The sequence below is a fragment of the Takifugu flavidus genome, chromosome 8, assembly GCF_003711565.1.
Source record: "Takifugu flavidus isolate HTHZ2018 chromosome 8, ASM371156v2, whole genome shotgun sequence".
Classification (NCBI taxonomy): domain Eukaryota; kingdom Metazoa; phylum Chordata; class Actinopteri; order Tetraodontiformes; family Tetraodontidae; genus Takifugu; species Takifugu flavidus.
In genome coordinates this window covers 10,157,307-10,175,644 of record NC_079527.1, presented here as the reverse complement: position 1 = coordinate 10,175,644, position 18,338 = coordinate 10,157,307, and the positions used below count along the sequence as shown (strand labels likewise).

The 18,338-nt window shown below is 44.8% G+C and overlaps 2 protein-coding genes and 1 non-coding gene across 7 annotated transcripts; 2 read left to right on the top strand and 1 right to left on the bottom strand.

Moving 5' to 3' along the window:
- Positions 1–342: 342 nt before the first annotated feature.
- LOC130529613 (tumor protein p53-inducible nuclear protein 2) lies at positions 343–11,052 on the bottom strand. 5 transcript variants are annotated; one of them, XM_057040034.1, is made up of 6 exons: positions 7,706–8,011; positions 5,264–5,406; positions 4,533–4,851; positions 3,716–4,009; positions 3,460–3,616; positions 343–3,357 (listed from the first exon to the last, which is right to left on the bottom strand). In XM_057040034.1, the coding sequence occupies exons 3-6, from the start codon at positions 4,654–4,656 to the stop codon at positions 3,090–3,092; spliced, it is 843 nt and encodes a 280-aa protein (XP_056896014.1). In that variant the 5' UTR covers positions 4,657–4,851; positions 5,264–5,406; positions 7,706–8,011; the 3' UTR covers positions 343–3,089. The 5 variants fall into 5 exon arrangements, with proteins under 5 accessions (XP_056896014.1, XP_056896015.1, XP_056896012.1 ...); XM_057040035.1 differs by lacking the exons at positions 5,264–5,406; positions 7,706–8,011 and adding an exon at positions 10,876–11,052; XM_057040032.1 differs by lacking the exon at positions 5,264–5,406 and having other exon boundaries at positions 7,706–8,008.
- Positions 11,053–11,324: 272 nt separating this feature from the next.
- Positions 11,325–11,396, top strand: trnaa-ugc (transfer RNA alanine (anticodon UGC)). Its single transcript has one exon. It is a non-coding gene; the product is annotated as a tRNA-Ala (tRNA).
- Positions 11,397–15,369: 3,973 nt separating this feature from the next.
- On the top strand, positions 15,370–17,867 carry snai1b (snail family zinc finger 1b). Its single transcript, XM_057040037.1, has 3 exons — positions 15,370–15,969; positions 16,230–16,757; positions 17,028–17,867. The coding sequence occupies exons 1-3, from the start codon at positions 15,888–15,890 to the stop codon at positions 17,207–17,209; spliced, it is 792 nt and encodes a 263-aa protein (XP_056896017.1). The 5' UTR covers positions 15,370–15,887; the 3' UTR covers positions 17,210–17,867.
- The last annotated feature ends 471 nt before the right edge of the window (positions 17,868–18,338 follow it).

The window sequence follows — 18,338 nt, the reverse complement described above, 5'->3', positions numbered from 1 at the left end:
CTGTCTGACAGAGACAGAGCAGCATTACACCATATGAAGAGGAAGAGGAGGAAGAGGAGGAAATATTAACAGAGACCCTCCTAGGCAAAGATCTGAGTGGCTATGTTGCCCAACACTATGTTGTTAAACTGACAACACTTGTAAGCCCCCCAAATAAAAGTCTCAGTCGACGCTTTTATGGAACAGCTCCAGCAGTATCCAAGGACAAAGAAAATAGATGGTGTCCACCTAAAAAGGCTCTGAGAGCCTCTGATAAGACTCTGAAGTGTCTTTATCGATGGTCTAAAACAAGCAAGTTCTGAAAATGAAGCTTTCTGCGGCGGAGCCAAGAACGAGACGAGATTCAGGTGATAACCTGAGCATTTATTGGATTTTTTTACTGGGTACCTGTGAGTTCTGAATGGATGCTGGAAAAACCCACTCGTTGATTTTTGCATAGGTCTCACCTGACAGTGACCAGCGGTCCACGTTAGGGATGGAGAAACATCACAAAAACCATGCAGAAGTAGTGAAAGGCACAACCACCATACTGTAGATAATCAGATACACCAAATTTTATATACCTATATATTTCTTTTTTTATGGGGGAGGAGGAGTGGACAAATAAGATATAAGATGGCAAAAACCTGTTTTTTTTTTCTTTTCTTTTAAGCTGCTATAATTTCAGGGCAAAACAAACAGAAAAAAAAAAACAACAACCATGAAACTCCCCCAGACATTCAATGCCATTCATTTAAAACATCCTATTTCTTTACACATGTCCTAATAACTATGTGGGAAAATACAAGCATGTTTTATTGTAAATTTTTTTGGATATATTTATTGTTTTTAATTAAAACTATCTCTGCCTCGCTCTTCCCTCAGCTCAGCACACCGGTGACCCCTCCATCCCTTTGAGAATTTGAAACCACACCTTCAGGATACACTCAAAGCATACACAAAACACACCTCCCAATAAAAAGATGATACATTAAAGAAATAAGGAGATAAAACATCCAGAAAACAGAACTGGGCTGAGCTTTCGTTCACTATCTAACTTCTAATCTGAGAGTGTGTTTGATCAACAGGTTGTTAAAACACCCAAACGATGAGGAAGTTATTTGCAAAAATGAAAGTTGATATCCTCTCTTAACTGATTTTTAAAATGAAAGTAAGTCTAGAGCTGTCTTTTTCCATCAGTTCACTCGCTCGTCGGGTAGTTGTTGCTCCACGGAACCTCTAGAGGGCGGTGTTTGCCCATGGCACAACGGAGTCCAGCGCTGCTTAATTTTTTCTTAAAACAGACAAATGTAAAGTTGGAGCGAATGCAACATTTCTGTCTGCCAACATGCCATTTTGATTTAAAGAGAAGCTCGTAGGCGAGGCAGCGAGATGGTCCTTGTTTTTTAGCAACTTTGCGGACTCGGGTCCCAAGAGACCTTGACGCCTAGCAGAGCTTTTTCTTCTTTTTTTTTTTGCAATATTTACAAGACAAATAAATGACTATTATTCATGCCCGTTCAGCATTTATAGAGCCAGTACACATTCTCACACATGTTTGAATTAAAACAAAAGAGGAAAAAAAACAAAAACCACAATCGCACAGCACGCTGCTAAAACCTTGACTCAAAATGTGTGACAGTGCAAACTTACATCCATGTCTCAAATAAGTTACAAACATTAGTATACACTTCAGCACCATTGTTTACTATTGTTGTTGTATACGTAGCAGTAAGTTAGGTGAATGTGCGCTAGAGGAGCGATGGGATGGCATCGGCCTTTGCAGAGAGTCGACCCCTGACACTGCCAAGACTTAACGATGGAATATTCTTTTTGGTGTTTACGCGATTAACGAAAAAATCGCAGCACTCGCCGGCCTATTCGAGCCGGTGCATGCTGGGCACATTGCTTAAAAGACTACACGTGTGATCTTTAAAGGTCACATGGCGATTTTTTTCTTTTCTTTTTTAAACATTGATTTGTTCATGAAAAAAAAACCAAAAAGTGTTAATTTTCCCTTTTGCATTCTTTTTTCCGGTAGAACCACACAGAGACGGTCCGTCTGTAAAACGATGTCAACGTAACAAGAGAAAATGAGCAGAAGGGGGAAAAAAATCACAAAACAAAATAAAGAGTTGCCGTCAATACCGCTTTGTACGTTTCCTGTCGACCCCTGTAACCCAAAGGCAACCTTTGCTTTCAATGCTCCTTATCAAAGTTATCATGTGACCTTTGCTCTTGGTGGAACATGTATTACATTTAAAATCATAGCATAGTCACTCAGAGGGTTACATCGCACTTGCCTTTAAACATTTCCTGTCAATTGCTGTCATTATGACCTGTTTCATGGTCTTTTCTACTCTTTAGTCTGTTTTGCTCATCCTCTCATCTTCTCCTACTTCCTCCCACCCCTAATGAAGTAAGAAGAGAGAAACGACTTGACATTTGTGGCCTTGTCCTCGTATAACAATTTGCGTGGAAGGCTAAGATTTTTGGGAGCAAACGTCTGGTGGCTTTCCCTCTCACACCAATCACACCCGGTACATCCTTCCGCCAAAACATCAACTGAAACATGGAGCTCTGAAGGCGCAATTGGTGATGTGGGGATACCGAAGGTTAGCCTGCCTCTGTGGTGCTTCCACCAGAAAATGCAAAAGAAGTTTCAATTTTCAAACCACAAACTCAAAAGTTTAGAGCTGCTGAATTAATGGAGTTAACATACATGGCGGGAGGATAAAGGGTTGATATTACTAAGATAGGGAGGGGGAAAAATCATTGGAGTTTTAATTAATAAATCTTTTTGTTGTTTTTCAGACATTATTGAGACGAAGAATAACCTACACAAACCTTTGACAGACTTTTTTTTTTTAAGTTGTTTGGGTACTGCAATGCACAGTAGGTAAAATAAAGGTCTACGCAGATCTACTCAGAGGGCATTTGAGCCCAAAAACAAACAAAAAATGTCGTATTTCAGCGTACTATGATATATTGTGCCGATAATGAAAACAAATATGCAGTGTGTGAACATTTAATGATGGCATCTTAGAGCTGACTATGAGCTTCTAATGCCCTCGGAGTAAACGGTGACCCCGCCCCAGGTCCTGGGGAGCTCAGTGGCAGAAGTTACGCTTGTTGGGCTGGTGGAGGAAGGATTTTCTGGCGTGGGCTGCGTGGCGGGGGACCTGCTCCCTGGTGAGGTTTTGGCGTTGGATGCGGTTGCGGCTTAGGTGGCGCCGCTCGATGCGGGCTTTGCTACGCTGGACCCTGGACACCTGGGTGACCTTGGCCAAAGCTCCGGCCTGGGCGGCTGCCCCGCGGCTCACCCTGGTGGGCACTGTGCCGAGGGCCGAGGGGACGGCAGCCGGTTCAGCAACTCTGCTGCAGGAGGAGGTGGACTCGTGTCAGCTTGTGTGTGCAGAGGACTGAACAACACTAAACAGTGCAGGAGAATGTCAAGTGAGGTCAGAAGAGATGTCTCACCTCATGCTGCTCGCCAGGCTGACAATACTTTCCTCCCCCACCACAGACAGGTTGCTGTTGGAAACCATGGAGAAGTTGTTGGAGGACACGTACACGGACATGCTGGGGTGTTCGATGAGCAGGTCCTCCATCGGGCTGGTCTCTGCTGGGGCTCCCTCTGCAGTGAAACAGGGGGGAGGGGTAACAAACCAGCTCTCATCCATGCAGCCTCTCTCTTGGCCTGACCTACTGCTACCCCCACTGCCCCCGCACTCACTTCCAGAGCTAGGGGACATAGATGGGGAGGAGGGTGTGGACAGTCTGGCCCTTCTTGGTAATGTCACGGGCGTAGTGGCACCTAAATCTGTCAGGCTAGCGCTCGGTCCGGACAGCGGGTCGGACGATGCTAGCGCACCCCGTGCCCGAGTTTTATGTGTCCTGCGGCGCTTTTGAGGCATGTGGGGAGCGGGTGTGGGAGACTCAGTCCGCGTACGTGTGCTGCAGTTTGACTGGTTTGTCTGTGCATTCGGCCGAGTTCCTGTTTCATCCTCCATCACAGGGTCAGAGTCTCCTGATCACGCAGCAGCAATGAAAGACAGGACGCAGCACAAAATGGGGACAAATATAGTTTTTTGGGGGTTTTTTTCCGTTTTTTTAAGGGATCACACACACATGCACACATACCGGTGTGGGTGTTTAAAGGGTGTTTACAATTGGGGGAGGAGAGGAAAGGGAGGGTAAGGAAACACAAAACATAGGAGTCAGATCATTAGTTGAGTCGACCCTCGGAGCTAATAATTATGTCAGTGACATAATGTCTGCATCTGAGAGCTAATTTAATTTCAAATTTCACAGCGGGATTCATTCTGAACAGAACCAAACACAAATCACCATCCCCAAAAACTGGCTTTGTCATGACCGAGATCATGACAGAGCGTAAGGAAATGAGTGTGTTAGTGGAGAACTGTGTTCTGGGTGTGGCAGAATGAGTGCGTTTGCACAACGTCCCTGCTGGTTTCCCGCCTCGCCCCCATGACCACCACCAAGAGCCAACCTACTGAAGCCACCGCCATCCTTAACGGGCTCAGACTTACCGGGCAGGTTGACGATCATCCAGCCCTCTTCATCGGCCTCGGTCATGCAGGGCTTGGCTCCCTTAATCTCAGCAGCCACCTCCTCCACCTCCCCAAATAGCAGGTTGGTCAGTCGCTGAAACATGGCTGCGTGTTGTCAAGTACCGATGAGCCAGGTGCCTTTGTTGTCCCCAGAGAAATAAATGTAGTAGCTGCCTTTTTGATTTTCAATCACTGATTACTGCTTTTTTTCTAGAACTGAAGCCCTTTGCTGGATCCTGGATGCAGCTGGACGGCTTCTAGTGCAAATATAAGGTTTCACTTGGTTTGGAGCAAAGGCCTGAAGGTAGGGAAACAGAAATAGAGGGTGGTTAGTGGCTGCCAAGGCTGTGTCTTGAGCAAATATCCATCTGAAAAAGGGATGTCAAACGTTTGTTAATTTCCTATTGCTTGACCAAGGTGTAGATAAGCTCACTGATCCAACAGCCATAAGGTGCCACCATACGGAGGTGTGTTTAACCACTTGGGGGCAGCATGAGCAGTAAAAACAACAGAAATGTCATTTAACACTGAACAATGTAAGATTATGCAACCTTTCCTAGTCAGAAAACCTTATTTTGTACACATTTATGGACTAATGTCCAATAAACAACCTCTGACCTGACTTCTTAAGCTAATAAAAACTTTGGTATGCGGACCGGCTAGACCTTCGTGTGTCTGCAGCGGTGGCATAGTTACATCATATCACTTACAGCTATCAGCTGGTTCATTTATAACATGGCTGCTGGGGTTCAGGATGTGAAATCAGCACCCGTGTTGCAAAATAGAAAAGTTGCTTGCTGTAAAACGAGATCAGTTGGGCTAAAACAGGAAAGCGCAGCCACTCAAGAGTAGTCTGATGAGGTAAAAGAGGAGAAAATGACATTTTAATTCATACAACACCAAGAGGCTATACATTTGTATATATTCATGGGAAAAATTAGTGAAACCTCCACTGAGTAATACTTTTGCACGAGTTGATACGTTAGCAACAGAAAGTGCAAAGGTGATATTTGGTTTGCCACTCACAAAATGTTGGGCCGGCCGAAACAGAGACTACCAGAACTGAGAAATATATGAGGTATAGGAAATGAAAACACTTGACTTGACAGTATGGCAGAAGGCACTGGGCCAAAGGTTGGGGCCTGACATAACCAGATGATGTCATTTTAGGCAGAAGCGTGAACGTATGCCACTTACAGACAGAACTGGACACGTTCATGGGCTTCGGAAGTGTAAACACTGAGAGTGTTTTTGCTTTGAGTGACACGGAGGTCATGTCAGAACAGATCTGGACACACAAAGACATGCACATGCTTGTCTCTGACACTTCCTGTCCTTATTTGGAGAATCATCTTGACCAGCAGGAGCAGTGAAACATCCTATTTTCATTCCTCGGGAGCTGCTTGTATCATATGGAACTTTTCTTTATGGTGACATGTTAAAAAGCAGAGAAATCCACTACTGTGGAGACTGTTTCATATGGATGGTAGTTTAAAAATAGAGAAGGGGGAGAGCAGTGAACAGGTGGGATGGAATAATGTAAACACTTTACTCCGAGCATCAGGACTTCCTGATGGAAAGCTCTTGTCTAGGTTTTAATTCACTGTCTAGGTCGCATGTGAAGGGGAAAGGGTTGTTGCACTTTTACGGATTTGGCACTGAAAATCAGCATGAACTGGAAAACCACATTCCTTCCTCAAATGGGGGCTTTTTGTGTGGATGGATTTCTGCACTGACAAACATTTAAGTCATGAGATCAAGACAAATACCCAAATGCTCAATTGCAAGGCCTGGGGCCACTTTTGCATAAGGTGTGGCAGAGATCTACAAAAACATTTGGACACCAGGGTGACGTGGATCCACTGAGAAACCAATGTCATGTGCTACAGTTGGTGTATTAGTATGAGCTACCCAAGAAATGCGTTATAGGACAGTATTTGTACGTTTGCACCAGCAGAGTATGCATGAGCACAAGGCAAGGTGCGTTCAAGGACAACGCTTGAATCTTCGCAGAACCCCATTACTTTCATCGATGGATGGCATGTTTTACCGTGCTGTCAAATGACGCGTTCAGGTACACAAACGTATGCGTTAATCGACGTCTTTTCCTTTGACAGTCGCGTTTAAAACTGTGGGAGGAGTGAAGCCGGATGGGAGGAGACTTGTGCAATGAAAACAAGACGCATGTGACGTTTGCAACGCGTCACTGACGCTGACAGAAGGGCTGCAGCCTCTTTGGCGACCGGAGGGGGAAAAAAGCTATCAGATTATTACATATAACGAAGACTGGAGACGCTCTTACACAACACACACCTTCTGTATAAGCTCCTATGCGTTTTACATTCGAAAACGATCCGATTTGTTCTCGTCAACGGGGTTTGTGGTTTGAAATCGAAGCCAGCTGAATACTCAGAGCACTTTTTTCGCGATTCAAAAAAGACAAAGATGCCCTTCATACTCATGACGTAAAATGAAATGCCCGGTTGTCCGACAACCGACCGATCGGCAGAAGAGAGCACTTTGTGTGGTGTATCCAGGTTAAAGATGAATTATCTGTATAATCTGTCAAGCCGAGGGGTCAAAGCAATGACAGTTGTGGCTCAGTGACGCTGCACGAAAGACATCGACCGGACAGGCCACGAAATCGCTCTTTTCACCCATTAATAGATGTTTTATCGGCCAGGTTGCAGAAGCCTCTCTACGGGCCTCTTTCCATGAAAAAGAAAGCCAGAAAAAAAAAATCAACATCCGCCATCGACTTGGCTGAACAGCAGCGTTTGGTGCAATTCTCCCCCCCAAAAAAGCTGCCGCTGACCCGCATTCTGCAAGATCTAACCTACATTTACACAAGATGTGGACATTTTTTAGACACAGAGGACGTCGTATTTGTCTAATTAAGCCGTTTGGTTGACTACAGGGATGTTTTCACGCATTTTGACACGACAATGGCTCATAAAGCCGCTTCTTCTAAAGCAGACAAAAGCTTTGTAACTATTTTTACTATCAGGATGGATGGTATGTGGCATTTTCGATAGGCATCTGAAGAACAGAAGAGGGATAAGGCAGCTACTTGCTGGGAGAAGCTGTCTAGCTGGATATGTCTCAACACAACACTGAGCATCAGAATAAAGGCAAAACAGAGAATGGCTTACCTGCCTTTGCACTTGTATTCAAGTTGTAAACGAGATCTGACGCACAGTAGAAAGGACAATTCTTAAAGCACAGCTTTAAATAGCCTTTAAGTGAGGTAGTCAAAACACCATAATACAAAAATAAAAGGCTTTCTTCTTAGAAGAAGGGCTTCGTGTAAAAAAAAATTACACCGACGTTTTCAGATCACAGCATCTGCAGCTTTTCCCACCTCCTTTTCTCTATTTTTTCCGCTGCAGATTGTACTTCTCTCCTGTTTATTGCTGCTTACAGCTGATCCTCGGATCAGAATGTAGAACGTACAAAACAGCTGATTGTGGGATCACAATACGTTTGACCCCGCCCCTAGTCCCGCCCACGCCGAATAAAACAACCAATAGGAATATTACACAAGCCACAAGCAGGGCCTCTTGGTAACCGAGTGGGGGCTGGGCGACAGAGGCTGTCAACCTGCAGCCAGATGGAAACAGTGACTTGACGCAGAAACTGATCCTCGATCAGCCTCTACTTTCCCTGGCTCCGCTGTTTGCGCCACTAGTGGGGGGATGGTAAACTTATCCTGAGTCTGTGACATCTGATGACAGCAAAAGTGAGGAGGTTGACCTCTGGGTGCTAAATGAAGGATGACTTTTCCGCCGACCGCATTGCGTATAAAATGTGCAAGGATTAACATGAAAAGTGTAAAATTTCATTCTGTGTTTTAAATTAAATACAAGGCACAGACTGTAAATGATATCAGGGATGGAAGAGGCAATGTTACTTTAAATAGGCTATCATTTGTAAACAGATCTTGCCCCTCCTCCATATCCATCTTTCATATGCCACTCAACCTCCAGCAGCCAGTCATCTGCAACTTTCCTGAATGCAGCACTTCAGTAGCCAATGGGCTGCAGAGGTTCTGAGAACCTGCTAATGGTGATATTTTCCCTCTCTGCAAGGCCTAAAGGACACCCTCTGGTTTTTTTTTTCAGTTGGTTATTTGCTGTGTGTGTGTTTAGTTCATCTAAATAACACATTTTGTTTGAATAAAAGCTGCACAGCACTACTCATTATCCCCATTACTGCCATTCCATTAGGCATTGTCGTTTTGAAACAGTAAAAACATGTACAGTTTTTACAGGTTCTTCTTGGGTGGAACCATGGCAGCTGTCTGTCATGGCATGTAGGTGTGCCAGACTGGTGAGGTGACTCCGTCTGGGTTTGGAATTCCTGTGTCCCTGCCAATTGAACCTCTGTCCTTTGGAAACTATTGATCTTATAACTTTATTTTATTTTCAAAAAGTCTAAAACAACCTAGTGGATGACACATACTTCCTGCCATTGTTTTTGTAAGTCATCTGAGCTATCACTGGAAATATTTGGGCGTAATAAAAGACCTTTGGAATGTGAGAGGAAAGCTTAAATGACAGGGTTTTGTTTTTGTCACTCTGTTTCTGGCATGTTCGGATTGTGCCACTGAGTAATTACCACTGTTGGCTGCAGCAGCGACTGGATACACTTAAAACCAACTTAAAACACAAGAGCCACTCCTAACAGTGTCTCCTGTGTATCACCCAGATTCCTGAGTTTTCCATTTACTCCCCCTGTGATGCTGTCACAGCAGCAGTGAGAGGTGACAGCAAGAGTCCAGAACAGTATGAGCTGTCTTAAGGCAGGATGATAAGGTTTCAGCCTATATGGTTACCAGGTGCTAGGCAACTTGTGCAGATACACACACATACACACATATTCGCCCGGCAGTGGTGATGATATCCAAGCCCTGGCAACTCTGCAAACACAGACATTTCGCACGAACAGACCGTGCACGTGTGTTTGTGTTCTCGGAGTGGTCGCAGGCTGGGCAGATCTCGTTATATCATCTGCAAGATCCGCAGATCACAGGAAACATGTGAATCTGCTAAGGACAACAAAAAGCCGGTCACTACTTTCTGTCAGCTCTGCTTGTTGAGCTCAAGTTTCCAGGATTCCCACATTTTCATGAGAAATCGGTGAAAGGTCACAGCAGCCCCCTGCCCGTGTGTGTGTGTGTGTGTGTCATATCCACAGACATGAAACACTGGATCTTGCTGAACTGCACTGTTTGTCCTGCCCTTGATGACACCATCAACCATGAGACGTATGTAAAAAGCATCTGTTTTGTTTGCGGTGTGACTGGCGTGGAGCAAAGGCCCCAGAGGTTGCAGATCACCGCGCCACTTGAGCCACTCTGTAAACTGACTCATTTGTAAGCAGATGTTTGATTTGGCAACACATCATTTCCTTAAATAGGGACAGTAGAGACAAAGAAGCAGAGAGACACCTAATGTACTTGTACATGTAATTTATTTTTAAAATTAAATATTCACTTTAGTCAGGTTATGGTGCTTCGGCGGTCAGGACAAAAATAAATAAATTAGCAAATGTACAGCTGTAATATAAGTAGTGTATAATTACTCTAACTTCATGTTTGGACTAAATAAATGTCTTGTCATGTGCCAGCAGAGCTGACTGCAGAGCTGACTGCGACCAGATGATAAGACCGTAGCAAAAGATGTGTTAGGCCAGCCTGTGTTACTGTATCTTGTTTAGTTTTTTTTTTTTTTTATAAAACTGCATGATGCCTGCATATGGCAGTGTAAGATAGTTAAAAGCAAATAAATTTCACCTACTTGGGATAAAATTATGCCATGCTATTCCATCAGGCTAGCTTCCAGCAAGGCCAAAAACACAACATGTGCATGCAGCCATCATTTTCTGGACCTCACTTTAGAATGGATTACTTTTCAGGTTAAGAATTCACTTGCAATGCATAACAATGCCTAAAATACCAACCAGTTCCTATCAGGAGTTCGCTGTCCTCAGGAACTTCACCCTGTATCTCATTGTATGTGACCTGCCTGACCTCAGCAGTACTGGAATAATCCCAGCTCCTTGCATTTACGCAGTGGAATTCTTGTTGGGCAAACAAGCACCTTTGAACCTTGAGAGTCCGGTTTCCACAATGACACAACAAAACTTATATGAACAAACCAAAAGTGTCTCTCATCCTTGATTTTCCTCCATCCAGGTCTCCTGCCATGTGTGCTTCCCATGGGCCTGTCCCTACAAGGCTTAAGCAAACAGCCCTGGAAGTGGTGTCCTTGGTGGGGGTGAGCTAATAAACACAGTCTGAATGAGAACAGAGTGTACTCACCATAGGGGGGATGACAGCCTGTTATCCATTCTCAAATATTAAGGGTCCTCTGTCCCAAGACAGACTGGAAATGTCCTATTACTGATGAATATTTCCAAATGTCTGTTCATTAATTTTTTTTTATTTTTAAAAAATCATCCACCTTCTAGTACCGGAATGGGTGGATGGTAATGCTGGTGGATAGTCATTTGCTCTGTCTGTCCCCTTTGCCTCGAACCAAAACATGACCTGCAGGCTATAAATAGCATCGATTAAAAAAAAAGAGGAAAAGTCAAACGACTTCATACCACCATTCATTTAAAGTACTTATTTTTAAAGTTTTGCAACAGTTTAGACTCGACTAAAATGATATTGTTGTCACGTTTTAAACCCAAACAAACCATTTATATATACAGTATATGCAACCATGGCTACAGTCAATACAGTAATATTTTATGACGGAAGCAGGTGGGGATGTAGCTCAGTGGTAGAGCGCATGCTTTGCATGTATGAGGCCCCGGGTTCAATCCCCGGCATCTCCAGTCTTTTCTTTCCATTTTCTATCTCGATCCTTCCAATCGTTCAAGTATGTGAGGATAATCTCAGAAAACGCTGCTGTACCAGTTGAAAAATGACGGATTATCCTCCGATTGTGAGCGTTCTAACTTTATTAATCAATAGATCAAGCTCCAGCGAAGCCGTTTTTAGAGGACTGATACCTCATCCTGCTCACAGAGAATCTATCTCTTATCTGTTTTTAGTGTGTGCGCGTTGGCTGTTGGTACACAGCACTGCTTAGTTGACATGCTATTTAGCTGCCCTTGAATTTAACGCACCATTGACTTAATCCTTAAATATAATTTCCGCAGGGCTCAAACTGATCTGCTGAGTTTCAAATGTCAAGATGCTCCAAATTATGTTGCATCGTCCAAACAGCACAGTTCTGTACATGTTTCTGTTGATTTTTAGACGCCTTCAATCAAATAGTCAATTGACCCGACCATTTTGAACACGTCAATCGTTTAAACACAGGCTGTGTCCCAACCAAATACATTTTTCAAAAGGGATGCTTGGAATAACTTCAGGCTCTACCACAAACACACCACACCACATATTACCCAGTGTCACCACTGATGACATAACGACTGACCCGGAAACGCCACTGTCATTGATGGTAAAACATTGCCACCTAGTGGTGTGTTTTAGAACTGTCAATGTAATATTCAGTTCGTCCATTTTCCGGTAGGTGGCGTTGTTTTGCGAGTAATCGGAAAGGGGATCCTAGTTTCCAAAAGTAATATTTAGAATTAATCATATTATATTTTTCCTCACAAATTCCACACTTCTTTAGAGCGATTTTATTCATCAATTATCAAACAGTTGTTTGTGAATTTATTATTTGATTCTTTAACTTAATTATGTTTTAATTATGAAATTTTCAAATAAAACGTTAACTTACACTAAAAAAGAGACAAAGCAAAAAAGAAATTAAATGCAACAAATACATTTAAGGACACTTCTTGTTCTCCATATGGCTGGTAACTGCCATTTCTATCACCTTCATATCTTGTATCAATTAAGGCACAATACACAGTATTATATGTGCACAGATCTGGTTAAACTCCCCATTTGCTAGCATCTACTGATGGTGTGAGCGTGCAGGCAGAGACAGGCAGGACAATAGTGTTGACTATAACTGTCTCATTTATGGAATAAACACACACCATGCATTGTTGGGCTTGTAGTCTGGGCTTTGACTGATCACAGTGATGAATCAATGTAGTCCTTATTAATGATCTGGTGTTGACATTCATACAACACAATTTGTAAACTGGATCAACATCAGCACCTGTCTGAACTGTTTCAAACCAGACAAAAAGAAGAAACAGGTACTCTATTCAGTCAAAACCTGATAATGAAAAGAATTTGATGCTTTTGTAACCAACTAAACCAGATGGTGTTGTGATGAGAGCTTCACAATTATCCTCCACATGAAACTAAACATTCTGACAATTGATAGAATATGTGTGTGTGTGTGTGAGTTTGTGTGTATGTGAGATAGAGTGTGTGTTGGTTGCCCTAAATGTTCATAAACTCAGTTGAGGGAGATAAGATTATTCTACAGGAATGTGGAGCATTTTTTGGACACATACACACACACACACACACACACACACACACATGAACAAGCAAAGGAGCATGCAGATTTTCTCCCTGGACCGACCGGTCAGATGTGGGCTGCATCCTTTCAAGCATCACATGAATACAGAGAGCTGAGGCTCGTTCTGCCAAACATCTGATGTAAATGGAAACGGGTGATCGTTACCTGTCATCTGAGTGTCCTGAAAGGAAACAATGCACCTGAACATTGAAAGGCCATCACCGGGATGTTTTTTAATGTAAAACAAGGCTTTGAGTTGCACGGCATATGCGGACAGAAAACAACAACAAAAACCTGCTTTTAAAATGACAATAGATGTTATGGGGAGGGGAGCAACACAACAAAACCATGAACCAGCCGCTTATTTTCCAAAATCATCAGTTAAAAAATGAATTCTATTCTGATTCACAGTGTTTAAGGTCATTTTTTACACAATTTAAGACACATTAAATTCATCTTGTCACAATTTACTTACATTCAACTCAGGGAGATTCTCGGTTTAAGATGAAAATCTGCTCATAAAACTGATCTTATATATAGTTTTTAGATTAGGCAGAATAAAAACAAACATTCAGTTTTGCATGAAATTATAACGTGTCTGAGCTGTGTGTGCGTGCATTGACATGATATTTAAAGACATACCACAGGCTGGAGGGTAACTTTAACTCACTTTGGACTTGTTTAGAGGTTATTTATTTATAATTTTGAGATTCTCCATTTAATTAAAATGTTTGGATAAGTCATAATCCAGCTCTTGAGGCTACATCATTTAAAGCCATTTACATTTAATTTTAGACAGACATACGAGCCTTTTGTGACGTGCATTTGTTGCTGTTTTTTTAGCATTAGTCTGTAAAGCCTCCCTATTAGACTGAATAAAACTCTGTCTTGCAGCGTTATTTTTAGTCAGGTTCAGCAGAGTTTAAGCCTCTTTGGGAACACCAATTCACACATCCCTGCAGGCCACAGCAGAGCGAAAACATCTGTTCTCAGAGCAGAACGTTTCATGTCATTCCTGCCTCTCTGTGTTATGAGTTGGAGTTATGAGTCTGCAGAGAAGAAAACATTAAGCAAGATGTCCCCAACTGTTGCGTCCTCGCATACACAGAATATCACTGTTTCTGATGCATCACAACAGGATGCAGCATCGCAGACGCTGTAAAAACACCATCTGAGAACCATCCGAGCAGCAGGCCGACTACTGAAATTACTTTCACGTGTGTCTTAAGTATTTGCTCTGTTTTTACTGCGGCCCTGCCCTGCTGACCTCCAGTCTACGTGGCGTCGGCGTCAACAAGCATTCTAACGACGTGTGAACTTTTGGGCATGCCGCGACAATGGCGCCTTTAGACAGGTGCACATATCCCCATCTACCAGCACATACCCCCACCCCCCGTCCCCCCCGCCTCTACGGAGCTTTTAGATTCATGGAAACGCTAAAGAGGAGCGACATTCCTGCGTAATGCCCGACACCTGATTTCGGGGGACATCGTTTGCAGTCACCCAGCACATTGAGCTACATTCTGATGACATTGCATGGGGGTGGGGAGGGGGCAGTGAGATAAATCACAGCCAATCTTTTCTCACATACATTTGGGAAGTCAACGTAGGAACGCGCAACATTGCCGTTTCTTCATTCTTCTGTTTTTTTCATTTGTATTTGCTGACTTCCAGGCGACGTTTGCACCCTACATGTACAGCTCACAAAATCACAGATTTCGTTACGCTCGCAACTTTACGCACGCCGAGGAGCGAGAGTCGCCATTGCTACGCCACCTAAATGCACATTTCCTGTATCTCGTCATCACATGATTTGGGTTAATTGCGCCTCTGTTGTCGCGTGACGAGCTGAAAGAACAGTGAACAGTGTCTCCTTTATTGAAACAGACTTATTTCCCGCAGAGGGACGGAGAGACGCGTCAAGATGAACTGAGCGCCTTTTTTGGTGAGCGGGGAACCTGCGCCCTCTTAATGTCTCCACCTCACCAGGGTGCTCAGGAAAAAACCCTGAGGTGGGGCAGACAAAAGCCGTCACTGTGAGCTGCCAGTGAGGGAAATGGTTTAAACAGTCCTGTAACAGTGGTTGCTATTGTCAAAGGTGTTGGAAGAAAGAGCGACAGTGTTAAATCTAATTACGCTACCACTTGGGTCGACAAACCAAAATACTTCAGTTATCGCATAGTTTCAGTCAGTTTTTATTTTAAACTTCCATTTATCTGCTTTGTACCTTTATTAAATCTTATAGCCTAGTCGTCGCCTCCTGACATAATTTATGGCCCGACAGAGGACGCTCCAGCTTCAGTCTGTCTGTCACGATCGCCTGTTTGTAACTTTAATATGCCATTTTTGACGCCGTTGTCTTCCTCTGATCTTTTACTTTCTTTCTTTCCTTACTACACATGTAACATAGCTGAAGCCCCAAAGCAAAATTGAGTTGAAATTTTAATTGGAAATTCTCATAAATCTCCGCGCATTCAGTGGCGTTGCTCTAATTCTTGCTGCTAAGGGGTGAGCCATTACAACCGTGAAATGAGCAATTAGATTTGCGCTTTGCAACAGCTTTTGGCACTTTGGGCACCTGTGGTGAGGCCGGGGTTGGTGGCGCCCTGGCAAGCGGGGGTGTGTCCGTGGGCGGTGATCTGCCCACCCTCCCCGCTGCGTCTACCCTCTGCTTACTATATGAGGAGGCGACTTTGAGATCCGTCAACGAGATTCACTCAGCACGGCGGTGGAGGTGTTGTTGAGCTTATCAAGTGTTTTCCATCCGTCCCACTGGAATTCGCAGCTGTCTGGATCAAAGTGCCTTTAATTTAAAGCGCACGCCGCCGTGGGACTACTTTCCGAAATTCTTTAGGAAACGGCAGATCTCAATATGCCTCGGTCATTCCTCGTCAAGAAGTATTTTTCCAATAAAAAGCCGTGCTACAGAGAGAGCCACCTGGAGAGCCAAAGTGGTAAGTTTGATTTGTCAACTGGATGTCTGCTTAGATACAGAGACTGTGGCCATGTGGCAGAGAGGTCGGTCACTTGTGTGGAATGTACCTCCGTGTGCTTCACCTGGTAAATTAACTAATGGAAAAGTTAAGCAAGGATGTAAATGTTCTTAATATTGTAACAAGACACTCAAAAATGTAAACAAGTTTGGCGCCTGATTAGATTTTCTCTATATATCTAATGACAGTCCACCTGACACCTGCCTTCTCTATGTTGCCAGCTTTTGTCCCGGAAAGCCTTCCACGGGCCGAACTTCCAGCCCAGAATGACAGCTCCCCCCTGACCTGTTACCCCAACAGCAAATTTTTCATCAGCTCGGACCCCCTGCCCGCCCCCCTCTCGCCGATCAACCCCGTGTCCCCTTCGTCCTCCCCGCTGGACCTCAGCAGCTCTCCGTCCAGCAGCAGCGAAGAGGAGGAGGACGGGGGACGCTCCTCCGACCCCCCGAGCCCAGACATCATCCAGCACATCTACCATTGCCTGCACTGCAGCAACAGCTACAGCAGCCTCTCGGCGCTGTCCCACCACCAGCTCTCCCACTTCCCCCAGACGCAGCACACGTCCTCCCTGCCCACCGAAGTCTCAGCGCGGCCGGCCTTTCACTGCAAGCACTGCCCCAAGGAGTACACAAGCCTGGGGGCCCTGAAGATGCACATCCGGTCCCACACCCTCCCCTGCGTGTGTCCCACGTGCGGCAAAGCCTTCTCCAGGCCGTGGCTGCTCAGAGGACACATTCGCACACACACAGGTATTGATCTCCCTCGCGCAGGCTTGTGAAAGCAATCACTCGGACTTCAACCTGGTCTGCAAATGTAACAGCCGGCGACACCTCCGTGCTTAATTATATTCACGAGTGCGCCGTGACGTGCGAGCAAATGTTATTGCTCGGCCGTTGCAACTGCTGCACATGAAAGGGAGACATTTGCATGAGAAGGCCAGGGTGGTTTACGTTATAAAGTGAAGCAACGGGGGACCGGCCTGTGAATTAACTGATGCTAATTGTCCCTTATCTCAACAGGTGAGCGTCCCTTTGCCTGTCAGCTCTGTAACCGGGCTTTCGCCGACCGCTCCAACCTGCGCGCCCACCTGCAGACCCACTCCGAGGTGAAGAAGTACCAGTGCGGTTCTTGTGCGCGGACCTTCAGCCGCATGTCGCTGCTGCACAAGCACAACGCCTCCGGCTGCTGCCCACCCTCGTAGGCACATGCAGCCCGATCCGCTGTCAAGACTGAAGAAGCTGCTCAGAGGACTGACTGGTGTCACCCACTCACCCACCCACACAGGGGTGTGGAAAAGACAGATTATTGTAATGACTAAAGTGCCTGTGATTTCTTTTTTCCATATTTTTTGATGCTGCACAGCCAATTTTTGCTGCACCCTCTCAACGGTGTTTGTGTCTGTGTGACATGGGGGCAGCTGGACATGCAGTTAATTCCCAGGAAACTCCATCGGTGCCGGCCGGTCCGGGACTCTGGCCATGTTGCAGCTGCTTGGGTGTGTTTGTGAGGATGTCATTCCTCACCATGCTATACATACATGGTGTGTGCGTCTGTGTACGAGCAAGTGTGTGTGTGTATTGAGACAGCTGCCTTTGTGTGATGAACTGCGGGGGCCGAGGGCAGAGAGACGTTTTAGCTGTGACCTCGACAACAGGTGACTGCCCCCCATCCCCACTCCACCCAAGCAATCCCATCGACATGAAAGGACCACTTAAACTTGACCAAACAGGAAAAAACTACGTGCCTTCAACAATATTTTAATTATGTGACCTGCATTTTTTTTAAAGAATGACATGCAAACATTGTGTTTTTTTGCCACATGTGAATAAAAGCTTTGTTAAAAAACCAACCCCTGCCTCATTGATATTTCAGCATGTTTTACATTGACACGTGGCTCCTAATGAGTTCAGCGGGACAGACATGGCAGTCTCTGAATGGGACGATAGAGCCGCAGGAGCCAGGACAGGTTTGTGTGATGTTGAGTGATATTCGGAACACCTGCGCACACCTGCTGAGCTGTCAGCGCACATGAGGGCACACATGGAGCTCTCATGCTAGGGGGATAATGGGGGGAGGTGGGAGCTGCACAGCATGACTGCAGGTGGAAGAAAGGGGGCGGCGCATAAATGCCGCAGAAGACAAAAGGGGGGCCACTGAGGTGCTGCGGCAGGTGAAAAATCCAGTATAAAATTGATGATCTGGAGGAACCTGCCCACGTTCCTGCTGCAGACGAGACATGGATGGAAGCAAAGCCCCTAAGAACCAGGCTTTGGACAAAAAAAGGATCGGCGGAGCTCTGTGCTTATGAGCCCAACAGAGGGTGCACATAT

Coding starts and splice junctions, on each gene's coding strand:
- LOC130529613 (XM_057040035.1), bottom strand. CDS start 4,656: ATGTTTCAGCGACTGACCAACCTGCTATTTGGGGAGGTGGAGGAGGTG. Junction 4,010..4,532: donor GATGATCGTCAACCTGCCCG/GTAAGTCTGAGC, acceptor CTGCGTGATCAG/GAGACTCTGACCCTGTGATG. Junction 3,617..3,715: donor TATGTCCCCTAGCTCTGGAA/GTGAGTGCGGGG, acceptor GTTTCACTGCAG/AGGGAGCCCCAGCAGAGACC.
- snai1b (XM_057040037.1), top strand. CDS start 15,888: ATGCCTCGGTCATTCCTCGTCAAGAAGTATTTTTCCAATAAAAAGCCG. Junction 15,970..16,229: donor CCACCTGGAGAGCCAAAGTG/GTAAGTTTGATT, acceptor CTATGTTGCCAG/CTTTTGTCCCGGAAAGCCTT. Junction 16,758..17,027: donor ACACATTCGCACACACACAG/GTATTGATCTCC, acceptor TTATCTCAACAG/GTGAGCGTCCCTTTGCCTGT.